This window comes from Loxodonta africana, chromosome 1, assembly GCF_030014295.1.
Source record: "Loxodonta africana isolate mLoxAfr1 chromosome 1, mLoxAfr1.hap2, whole genome shotgun sequence".
In the NCBI taxonomy this organism is placed as follows: Eukaryota; Metazoa; Chordata; class Mammalia; order Proboscidea; family Elephantidae; genus Loxodonta; species Loxodonta africana.
The window spans coordinates 2,834,601-2,847,443 of record NC_087342.1 but is presented as its reverse complement, the minus strand read 5'-3'; the positions used below and the strand labels follow the sequence as shown (position 1 = coordinate 2,847,443).

Sequence of the window (12,843 nt, the reverse complement as noted above, 5' to 3'; positions counted from 1 at the left end):
ATTTACTGATTGGAAGACTTCTAGAATTTTTGAGAAGCTTCTTTACTCCCTTTAGGAAGCTTCCCCATAATTTAAATTAACAGTCATCTTGGCGTGCTCCCCCACTACTCCTTGCTTTAATAAATTATACACAAACAGGCTTAACTGGAGCAGTCTTTGCTAAGGTGCTTCCTTCAAAAAAAAAGAGAAAAAAAAAAAGAATCTGGGAAATTAAATAAACTCTGGGGTTAATGAAAAAGAACACAGAGCTGGGTGTCGTGGTCACTAATCCTAGCCCTGTAGTTAAGTAGCTGCATGATTTTAGGTTTAACCCATCTAGATCTCATTTTTCCTCTCAGTAAAATGAAGGAGTAACCTACAGGGTCCCTATGAGTTGGAATCAACTTGACAGCACACAACCACCACCACCTAGATGAACTCAAGGGCCATCTCACATAGGAAATACGAGCTTATGTCTTAATATGTCTTAAATGCCCGGCACATAGAAGTGGGCAGGCAGGTTTTAATTAGCGTATTTGCTTTTCCATTCCTCTTGTTCCATCTCCATCACCATACGCTTTGGATTTTAAAAGCTAGACCTGACAGAGATTATCAAATTCCAGGCTTCTGAAGGAAGGGGAGATGAGGGAAGGCTAGCAGCTTCTTCCCCTATTTTCTGTAACTTTACTTTTTTGGTTCTTGATAGAGTGAGACTATACCTAACACAATTCTCCATCTGTACACACCTAATGAAGAGATAACCACCCAAAGACGAAACTGAAAAGTTATTAAAGTTTACAAGAAATTCTTTACCTTCATCAAAAGAATCTGAACTGCTGCTTTTGTCCAGGGAAAGATACTCATTCTTATTTAAGTCCAATGATTTTGACGGCACTCTACGTAACTTCTTTTCTGAAGTCAGTGAAGGGTTTATCTTGATCCATTTCTTGCTTTGGGACCCCTCTTTTCCTAACCCCTAAGAGGCAAGAAAAAAAAGTTTAAAAATTAAAAAACAGATTACAGACTTCGATTTTACAGCGAGAGCTTTAATAATAAGAACACTTTGAAAAAGAGTTACAGCATTTTGTAATGTGTTTGCATCACATTTCCATCGATGCTAAATTTCAGTACTTAAGACATTGGTACATAGGAAACACCATTCTAAACTCATCTTCTTATTCAATTATAAAGATGGAATTTATGAAGAAATCAAATAAAAAGAACATAGGCAGTTAGCGCTAGATGCATCACCTAAACAGAAGGGGAAAGGGGCAGAGAAGAAAAAAATGGAGCCATCAGTTCTTTGGGGTGTGACAGGGAGAGGTGTCTCCCAGCTAATTCCTGCCTCGTCACCTCAAGGAAGAGCTCACCCATCTCTTAAGACCAGTAACTGAAGAGGAAAGGACAAGAAAATAGAAAAAGTCACATAAGAGCACCGTAGGGGAGAGAGGATAGTATAAGAGAAATCAATTTCATAGTAAACTCTTGCTATTCGTAGTAAATACCACTGGCTTTACTATTAAGAAATTAAGGAGTTAGCCATTAAAATAATCCAATATATGATGCTCTCTATACCTTCTAGGAATGGTTTAAATAGAGACATGTCATTTTAACAATAAATTGAATGTTAGGCATTAAAGTATGAATGCCATTGCTATGTTAGTATTCAAGTAACAAAGGATTATAATGAGGCTTAACAGGACAGTGTGAAAAATGTCTATAAACTGTACAAAAACTACTTTCTTGCACTGTCTGTGTGACTGAGAGTTATAACCAGACGAAAGAGAGCAAACAGCACAAAGGAAATCCTCTCACTTCCTGCCCCACGAGATCCTCCACAGCACTCCACAGCAGAAGCAGCTCCAGGGAGGATTCAGGTTTCCACCAGCCACTCCGAGAGCAGAACAACAACTGGGACCCAGGACATGGTTTATTAAAGGATTGCACGTACTATCTTAGCCACAGGATTGATTCTTTGAGCAGAGGTTACTGCTAAAATTCAAGCCTTGATTTACTTGGGAGTTCCATACTACAAACCAACATACTTATTTAGCAGATCCAGGTCACTTTATCAGATGCAAAGCAGAGGAAACTTCTCTTTAGCTTCATACTTTATTAGCTCTGTTGCTAATTAAGATATATTTCTCATGAGAAGGGATACAAGATAGATAGGTATTTGTAGGAAAACTACGAGTCACTGTCGTTGAGTAGTTGGCATCTGGGTGATCTTAATTTTCTTCTTATACTTTTCTATAGTTCCTGAATTTTTAAAAAGAATATTAATTTTATAACTTGAAAAAAAACTATTTACACTTTGAGGAAAAGTTATTTCTAATACTTGCTGCAGGTGAAAATGCAGCAAAGTAAGTGACATAAGATACGTGTTGACATCTAAGATCTCACCAGGCTGCTCCTGAGGAAAGGAAAACGAGGACTGGACTTCTGTATTGCTTGTATTCCACAACCTGAAAACATCTATACCTCACTGAATGTATGGCTGGTCTTAAAGCATTAAATCATTTCTCTACATTCTTTCCCTTTACTGAGTTAACTATGCCAAGAGCAGGTACAGAGCATTTCAGGGAGGCTGTAAGAAAAACTCAAGTAGAGATTAGTAGTTCTGAGACCTCAGTCCTTAAAGTCAGACTTTGGTAAAAGAACAGAGACGGCAAGACATCCCCCAGTCTTGGTACTTCCCCAAAATCAAGTGCTTTGGTTTTCTTAGTGAGTACAAAGAGATCGGCACCCAGAATCACCATCCTTCACCACTAACAAGTCCCTAAGGGTCTCTAGATGATCAGGCTCTAGAGAAATCCACAAGACGGAATCAGATGGACATAGACGATGACGGTCGCCTGAGACGAGCTGATAATTTGGTCGCCTTTCACATAAATATATTGTATTTCAATGTTTTCCCAACATTTACTCAGAAGAGATCCCAGTAGCTGCACAAGGAGAATAGAAGAGGACCACTGCTGGCCACACGCAGATTCACCATCAATTATAATAATAGCTTATGGTTACTGAACACTGAATGAGTGCTAGGGACTGTTCTATGCACTTTCACATATATTAATTCATTTAATGTTTACAAAAACGCTATGAGGTATTATTGTCCTCATCTCACAGGGGAGAAAAAGAAGGTATAGGGAGGTTATGTAATTAAGTTAACTTATTTAAGGTCACTAAGTGGCAGAGGTAGGATTTAAAGATAAGCAGTCTGGCTCCAAAGCCCTGCTGTAAACAAAGAAATTCAGCTTCAGGCCCCAAATTTGCATCCCAAAGAGCAGAACAAAAGCTCTGGAGTAGGAGCACCCTTAGCACTGAGAATGTGGTCTCTAAATACCATTCTCCACTCAGACGAACTATGGCTCATTGAGAAAGTGGCCCGTTCTAAGTCTGGGGCAGGAAGTGTACAAAATGTGCCTGGGACATATTGTTGCACCAGAAAGAAAGGAAGCCATCGGGGATTACTGGTCATGTCAAAGGACAAAGGAGAAAAACTGAAGGAGTTTCCATTGGCAAAGAAGGGCAAACTGGGTAGCAAATAGAATGACTCCAAGAGAATGAAAATCACTGAAATAAAAATCTACACACTTATAGTGATACTCAAAAAAATAGAGTAATAAACTAAGTAACCAAAAAGCCCAGTAGTTAACGGGACCCACCTGCTTTAGAAGGCAGTTCAATTGAGAAGCACCTATTGTCACTGAGGAAACCCTGGTGACATAGTGGTTAAAGTGTGACGGCTGCTAACCAAAAGGTTGGCAGTTTGAGTCCACCAGGCGCTGCTTGGAAACTCTATGGGGCAGGTCTACTCTGTCCTATAGGGTCACCATGAGTTGGAGTCAACTCGACTCGACGGCAGTGGGTTTCTGGTATTGCCACTGAGAAACCCTGGTGGCGTAGTGGTTAAGAGTCCGGCCACTAACCAAAAGGTTGGCATTTCAAATCCACCAGGTGCTCCTTGGAAACCCTGAGGGGCAGTTCTACTCTGTCCTAGAGGGTCACTATGAGTTGGAATTGACTTGATGGCAACAGGTTTTTTCGGGCTTACTGTTGCTGAAGTAAGCTGCTCAGAGCTCTCATCCCACTCCTCAAAGCAGACGAATTTCTCCATCTCATTTTGTTTTTTAGGATGTTTATCTGCCTTAGAGACTGATACTCAGGGAACTGTCTGGTAGGTCTGTACCTTATTCAGCTCGGAACAAAACCACATATTATTCCTGTGTAATTGCTGCTGCTTGTAGACCTAAAACTCTTCAAAAATAAAGTAACAGCCTGATGTCTTAAGTTTTTAAAGATTTTGTACATTGTATTTTTATTTGGTCTTATATTATGATTAACACATGGTGGTGTCAGATATACTTTAAAAGGGCTATCACATACTAACCTCTTTTGGTGTTTCTCCGTTAAATGACTCGTTTTCTGAAACCTGGCTCACTGATTCATGGCTAAAACTGATTGAGTTGGATAACTTTTCCTCTCTCTCCCCAGGATCACCTAAGCTGGTTCTTCCTGGACTTCTGAAAGAAACACATCATTACAGAAACATAAACAAGGCCACATCCACACCAAAAAATGACTTGGTCTTCTCATGGAGCACCTTTCTCGTTATAAAGCATTTTGACAACAAACGCATCACTGTGATATGACAAGCCTCTACTTACACCAAGGCTGTTTTCTTAAATCATATGCAAATGGACTTCAGTTCTGAAAATAAGATGTGCTCATATGAGATTCTGCAAATTTCAGAAACCATTAAAAAATTAACCAAGTACAAGTGGCCACAATAACAACTAACTGAATGACTACTGCTTGCTTAGATTTCAGTGTGTAGACAACCACCAGGCTTTGAAAGGAGCAGGGTGGATGTGGATACCAGCCAGCACCAGAAGGCAGTCTGAGATCTCCCTGTCTGACTCGGCCCTGACTAAGATGGCACATTCCTCCAGAAGGCTCCTGATGTCGGAGCACAGGGCCCGTCAATCAGTCCAAGCTCCCTTCTCACTCTTCTCATCCCTAAGAACAAGGTTTAAGAAACAGCTTTCAAGTGAACATAGGGCCAAGACTACAGTGTCCTGGGAGCTGCTTTTCCTCCCTCGGGGAATGAAAAGGAAGTCTATTAAATGTAAAAGAAACACAACCTTCTCCAGGGTTCAGTCTTGCTCTCACTATTACTCCCATATAGCCACTGCTTCTTACAGACTTAAAGCTCTGCCCCTGAAGTAAAGTAGCAGTCTGACATTTTAAGCCATATTACTCTGAGGAAGGGATAGAGAAGCTAAAGAGCCTTTCAGTCCTATTCTATTCTGCCCAAATCATACTGCTATCAAGTCACTCCTGGGCCAGCCAGAATGGCAGGGCTCCCAGAGACTAGCCCACCAGTGGAGTAGCTGTACTTTAGGATTTTAAGGGTGGAGGTGAAGTGTGGGAAAAGAACAAGAGAGGGAAGGAGGAAAGGGGAAAGGGAGGAAGGGGTCGGGAAAGAAGATGCAGCAGAGCTGAGGAAATGGGCTTTTGAAACAGATACGCTTTTCTCAGAGACTGGAAGAAGGGGAGGAAGTGTAGAAAGCGGCATGAGGCCCCTACCATGTCTTTTCTGAGAAAGCACTCAAGCACCAGAGGAAGAAAACAGCAGCTTTGCTGATGACCTTAAAAGGCTAGCCCTAAGAGTATGTATACTGCAGCTGGTCAAAAATATTTATTCTTTCCTTCTTAAAAGACTCAGATTTTCACATCAGCAGACAGCTTGGAGATCTTTTAGTTCAGCTGCCTCATTTATAGATGAGTCAACTGAGGACCAGAAAGGTTAAGAGATTTGTCTGAGGTTGCTCAGCCACTTGGTGACAAAGTCCAGACTAGAATCCAGGTCTTCTTACCACAATCCAAGGCTCTTTGTATTAGACCATTGCTTTTCTATCCAAGTCCAGTACCTGAGAGAGGCTAGTAAACTTTAAAAGGGGAGTGGCTCAATGGAAATTTTCAGCTTTAAAGAGAACTTATAAAAGATACATGTGCAACCATGTAAAAAAAGACTGTAAAATACTGATGCTGAACAGAGACGAGACAAACAGGAGCAGCATAACTGGAAGGATACCTAGGTAAGTAAAATTTGGTGCACACGCTGACACTTGCCAAAGGTTTCTGTTTTAAGATGTATTTGCTATGGAGTACTTTCTAACACTTTTAGTGACATAAAGCTCACCGTAAAATCTACCCCACTTACAATGTGCAATTCAGTGGTTTACAGAGCTGTGCAGCCAGCACCACTATCTAATTTCAGATCATTTTCATATTCCAAAGAGAAACCCCACAGCCACTAGCCATCGCTCCCCATTTCTCCAGCCTCCCAGCCTCTGGCAACTCATCTACTTTCTGTCTCTCCAGATTTAGAGATTCTGGACTCCACTTCATGTTAATGGAATCATGCCGTGTGGGGTCTTTAATGGCTGGCTTCTTTCAGGTAGCGTGGTGTTTGCTGTAGAATTTTTGTGTGTAACCTGTAGTTGTTTTAACTGATGTGGCCTCAGTTACCACTGGTCAAAAGGCACCTTTACTTGTACAGGTTGATAAAGATGTCCACTCTTCCAAATGAATCCCCGTCGGTCAAAAATAATCTCTCTACCATTAATTTCTTTCTTACATTATCTGTTTTTCCTTGATGGCCTTTATTACTTTCTACCTTGAATCATAATTATTTACATGCATGGCTTATCTGCCCCACAGTTCTATAAACTCCTTTCATTCATGCATTCAATATTTATTGAGTGTCAACCACATGCCAAGCGCTATGCAAGGGGATCCTTGAGAAAAAGCTGTGCTATCTGTGAATCCCTGAAAATGCCTGCTATCCGTTTCATTCTACCATTATCTATAACTCAGAGATTTCACTAGCTCCAGATCCTTAAGAAAAGCTTTACTAAAGCCAAGCTATAAACGTGGTACTCCTAACCAAAAGGCTGGAGGTTCAAACTCACCCAGATATGCCTTTGAAGAAAGGCCTGGTGAACTGCTTCCAAAAGGTCACAGCCTTGAAAACCCTATGGAGTACAGTTTTACACTGCACACCTGGGGTCACCATGGGTTGGAATCAACTTGTCAGCCACTAACAACAATCAAATCCTAGGTAACACAGCTACATAGTTAATATTTCCTTAACCCATTGCCGTTGAGTCAACCGGACTCATAGCGACCCTACAGGACAGAGCAGAACTGCCCCGTAGGGCTTCCAGGGAGTGGCTGGTGGGTTCAAACTGCCGACATTTCAGTTAGCAGCTGAGCTCTTAACCACTGTGCAGCCAGGACTCCTTATCTGTCCTATGTTTCCTTACCTGTTTATTAAATATTCCCTGTTCCCACCTTTCATCCCATTCCACCGCAGGGAACAAAGAGGCAAGTTTCACCCAAGGGTGAATTAAAAGAAATTCTGAATTAGTAGCTTCTAAAACAAATCTGGGTTGATTAAAAGCACTTTACCATACCTCGGCCGCACGTTATCCTCAATTGACAGTGACAGCTTTTCCATTTCTCCAGCATTTAAGCCTAGCTCCGGGCCATAGTTCTGCTGGACCAGCTGCCAGAATTCCCGCTTGGTCAGGCTCTAGAATGATGGCACAATTACACCGAGCACAGGAAAAACGGTATAACACAGTGATTCAAAACCTAGGCTTTGAAGACAGAAAGACCGCTGTGGTGCTTCTGGCAGTATGACTTTGGTGGTCATTTAACCTTTTTAGATCTCACTTCTTTGTATCTGAAAAAATGGATTACGAAACCTACCTGACAGAGTGGTTATGGGGAATAGATAAAATGATGTTTATAAAGTGTGTAATACAATAACTAGTGTGAATGAGCAATCAAATGGTTTAAAATTTCTTTTAATAAAATCATTTTGTCAAAGTTTCTAGCAATTGCTAATCTGCATTTTAAATTCTATAATCCAACCAGTCTGTCATGACCACAGAATCACCATCTAGCATCCTCGCTGTTAGCTCCGAATCCATCTTCTTACTCCATTACCCAATCCAAAGATTTTAATAAATTCTAAAACCTTATATACCAGTAACTCCCATGTGTCTGTCAGTTTGTCGTACTGTGGGGGTTTGCATGTTGCTGCGATACTGGAAGCTATATCACCGGTATTCAGATACCAGCAGGGTCACCCATGGAGGACAGGTTTCAGCTGAGCTTCCAGACTAAGACAGACTAGGAAGAAGGACCCGGCAGTCTACCTCTGAAAAGCATTAGCCAGTGAAAACCTATGAATAGCAGTGCAACATTGTCTGATATATTGCTGGAAGATGAGCCCCCCAGGTTGGAAGGCACTCAAAAGATGACTAGGGAAGAGCTGCCTCCTCAAAGTAGAGTCGACCTTAATGACGTAGATGGAGTAAAGCTTTCAGGACCTTCATTTGCTGATGTGGCACGACTCAAAATGAGAAGAAACAGCTGCAAAAATCCTTTAATAACCAGAACCTGGAATGTACAAAGCATGCATCTAGGAAAATTGGAAATCACCAAAAATGAAATGGAACGCATAAACATCGATATCCTAGGCATTAGTGAGCTGAAATAGACTGGTATTAGCCATTTTGAATTGGACAATCATATAGTCTACTATGCTGTGAATGACAACTTGAAGAGGAATGGTGTTGGATTCCTCGTCAAAAAGAACATTTCAAGATGTATCCTGAAGAACAATGCTGTCAGTGATAGGATAATATCCATACGCCTACAAGGAAGACCAGTTAATACGACTATTATTCAAATTTACACACCAACTACTAGGGCCAAAGATGAAGAAATAGATTTTTATCAGCTGCTGCAGTCTGAAATTGATCGAATATGCAATCAAGATGCATTGATAATTACTGGCGAATGGAATGGGAAAGTTGGAAACAAAGAAGAAGGATTAGTAGTTGGAAAATATGGCCTTGGTGACAGAACCAATGCCAGAGATCGAATGATAGAATTTTGCAAGACCAACGACTTCTTCATTTCAAGTACCTTCTTTCATCAACATAAACCGCAACTATACACATGGACCTCACCAGATGAAACACACAAAAATCAGATTGACTACATCCATGGAAAGAGACAATGGACAAGCTCAATATCATCAGTCAGAACAAGGCCAGGGGCCGACTGTGGAACAGACCATCAATTGCTCATATGCAACTTCAAGCTGAAACTGAAGAAAATCAGAGCAAGTCTATGAGAGCCAAAATATGACCTTGTGTATATCCCACCTGAATTGAGACCATCTCAGGAATAGATCTGATGCATTGAACACTAGTGACCAAAGACCAGACGAGTTGTGGAATGACATCAAGGACATCACACATGAAGAAAGCAAGAGGTCATTGAAAAGACAAGAAAGAAAGAAAAGATCAAGAGGGATGTCAGAGGAGACTCTGAAACTTGCTTTCGAATGTCGAACAGATAAAGCAAAAGGAAGAATTGAAGAAGTAAAAGAACTGAAGATTTCAAAGGGTGGCTGGAGAAGACAAAGAAAAGTATTATAATGACATGTGCAAAGAGCTGGAGATGGGAAATCAAAAGTGAAGAAAACACTCGGCATTTCCCAAACTGAAGAACTGCAGAAAAAAACTCAAGCCTCAAGTTGCAATAGTGAATGATTCTACAGGGAAAACATTAAACGACACAGGAAGCATCAAAAGAAGATGGAAGGGACACACAGAGTCATTATACCAAAAAGAATTAGTCAATGTTCAGTCATTTCAAGAGGTGGCATATGATCAGGAACCAATGGTACTGAAGGAAGAAGTCCAAGCTGCTCTGAAGGCACTGGCAAAAAACAAGGCTCCAGGAATTGATGAAATGTCAACTGAGATGTTTCAACAAACAGATGCAGCACTGGAGGTGCTTACTCATCTATGCCAAGAAATATGGAAGGTAGCTTCCTGGATGGAAGAGATCCATATTTATGCCTATTCCCAAGAAAGGAGACCCAACTGAATGTGGAAATTATAGAACAATATCATTAATATCACACGCAAACAATATTTTGCTGAAGATCATTCAAAAACAGCTGCAGCAGTATATCAACAGGCAACTGCCAGAAATTCAGGCTGCTTTCAGAAGAGGACGTGGAACCAGGGATATCATTGCTGATGTCAGATGGATCCTGGCTGAAAGCAGAGAATACCTGAAGGATGTTTACCTGTGTTTTATTGACTATGCAAAGGCATTCGACTCTGTGGATCATAACAAATTATGGATAACACTGCAAAGAGCGGGAATTCCAGAACACGTAATTGTGCTCATGAGAAACCTTTACATAGATCAAGAGGCAGTTGTTTGGATAGAACAAGGGGATACTGATTGGTTTAAAGTCAGGAAAGGTGTGCATCAGGGTTGTATCCTTTCACCATACCTATTCAATCTGTATGCTGAGCAAATAATCAGAGAAGCTGGACTATATGAAGAAGAACGGGGCATCAGGATTGGAGGAAGACTCATTAACAACCTGCATTATGCGGATGACACAACCTTTCTTGCTGAAAGTGAAGAGGACTTGAAGCACTTACAGATGAAGATCAAAGCCCATAGCCTTCAGTATGGATTGCACCTCAACATAAAGAAAACAAAAAATCCTCACAACGGAACCAATGAGCAATATCACGATAAACGGAGAAAAGACAGAAGTTGTCAAGGATTTCATTTTACTTGGATCCACAATCAACAGCCATGGAAGCAGCAGCCAAGAAATCAAAAGATGCATTGCAGTGGGTAAATCTGCTGCAAAGGACCTCTTTAAAGTGTTGAACAGCAAAGGTATCACCTTGAAGACGAAGGCGTGCTTGACCCAAGCCACGATATTTCCAATTGCATCATATGCATGTGGAAGCTGGACAACGAATAAGGAAGACAGAAGAAGAATTGATGTCTTTGAATTGTGGTGTTGGCAAAAAATACCGAATATACCATGGACTGCCAAAAGAAGGAACAAATCTGTCTTGGAAGAAGTGCAGCCACAATGCTCCTTAGAGGTAAGGATGGTGAGACTGCATCTTACATACTTTGGACATGTTGTCAGGAGCTATCAGTCCCTGGAGAAGGACATCATGCTTGGTAGAGTACAGGGTCAGTGGGAAAGAGGAAGACCGTCAACGAGGTGGACTGACACAGTGGCTGCAACAATGAGCTCAAGCATAACAACGATTGTAAGGATGGCTCGGGACCAGGCAGTGTTTCGTTCTGTTCTGCATAGGGCCGCTAGGAGTCGGAACCAACTCGAGGGCACCTAACAATAACAACATATACCAGTAAATTTTATTTTAAGTTGTATCTTCCTAAAATAAAAAATGCAAGACACTAGATTCCAGAAAGTTCCCTTTGCTTTATTTACAATAAAGTTCAGATTGTTCTTTCTGTGTAGGTAGTATGGTCAGTGTTAAAATCATCAGATACAACAAACTCACGCATTACGTAGCTAAACAAAAACAGTAACAGTATGATAACCAATGGTCTGATTTCTAGAAACGTTAAAACCAAAAAATAAAAATAAACCAAACCCATAGCCGTCGAGTTGATTCCGACTCACAGAGATCCTGTTGCAGAGTAGAACTGCCCCATGGGGTTTCCGTGGCTGGAAATCTATACAGAAGCAGACTGCCACACCTTTCTCCAGGGGAGCAGCTGGGGGGTTCGAACTGCCAACCTTTCGATTAGCAGCAGAGAGCTTAACCAACGTGCCTCCAGGGCTCCTTCTAGAAACATTATAGATGGTTAATCACATGATTAAGCAACGTAACATTAATATAACACTTGAAGCAATTGTTGGCAAGACTACCTCTCATTCATTCAACAAACATTTACTTAGTACCTATCAAATGTGTATCACTGCACTAGATGCTAAAGAGGATAAAATGATGTACAAGTTAAGCTCCTTGCTTACCACTCTGTGTTTTGTTTTTTTTAATTTAACTTTAGATGAAGGTTTATAGAACGAACTAGTTTCTCATCAAACAGTACACACATTGTTGTATGACATTGGTTAACAACTCCACAACATGTCAACACTCTCCCTTCTCAGCCCTGGGTTCCCTGTTACCAGCTTTCCTGTTCCTTCCTACTTTCCAGTCCCTGCCCCAGGACTGGTACACTCCTTTAGTCTTGTTTTGTTCCATGGGACTGTTCAATCTTTGGTTGAAGGGTGAACCTGAGGAGTGGCCTCATTACTGAGCTCAAAGGGTATCCGAGGGCCATACTCTCAGGATTTCTCCAGTCTTTGTCAGGCCAGTGAGTCTAGTCTTTCTTTTTGAGTTAAATTTTGTTCTACATTTTTCTCCAGCTCTGTCTGCGACCCTCTATTATGATCCCTGTCAGAGCAGTCAGGGGTGGTAGCCAGGCACCATCTAGTTGTACTGGACTCAGTCTGGTGGAGGCCGTGATAGATGTGGTCCTTTAGTCCTTTGGACTAATCTTTCCCTTATGTCTTTAGTTTTCTTCATTCTTCCTTGCTCCCAAAGGGCCGGAACCAGTGGAGTATCCTAGACGGCGGCTCACAGGCTTTTAAGACCCCAGGCACTACCCACCAAAGTAGAATGTAGAACATTTTCTTTATAAACTCTGTATGCCAATCGAGCTAGATATTCCCTGAGACTACGGTCCCCACAGCCCTCAGCCTAGCAATTCAGTTCCTCGGGGAGTTTGGATGTGTCTGTGGAGCTACCATGGTCCTGCCTCGTTCAGGCTGTGCTGGCTTCCTCAGTATGGCGTACTGTCTTACCCTTCACCAAAGTTACCACTTATCTATTGCCTATTAAGTGTTTTTCCGTCCCTGTCCCTCCCCTCCCTCCCTCGTAACCATCAAATATTGTTTCTTTTTGTATGTAA

At 41.4% G+C, this 12,843-nt stretch overlaps 1 protein-coding gene across 3 annotated transcripts in view; it reads right to left on the bottom strand.

The window, feature by feature from the left end:
• The window catches only part of GRAMD1C (GRAM domain containing 1C), a 110,658-nt gene that overhangs the window by 38,710 nt on the left and 59,105 nt on the right, over nt 1–12,843 (bottom strand). For all 3 annotated transcript variants that reach the window (XM_023551783.2, XM_023551784.2, XM_064281474.1), the window contains exons 7-9: nt 7,464–7,582; nt 4,373–4,505; nt 793–955 (exon numbers count right to left, since the gene is read on the bottom strand). In XM_023551783.2, coding sequence (XP_023407551.2) covers nt 793–955; nt 4,373–4,505; nt 7,464–7,582 — 415 coding nt within the window. The remainder of the gene's footprint in view (nt 1–792; nt 956–4,372; nt 4,506–7,463; nt 7,583–12,843) is intronic.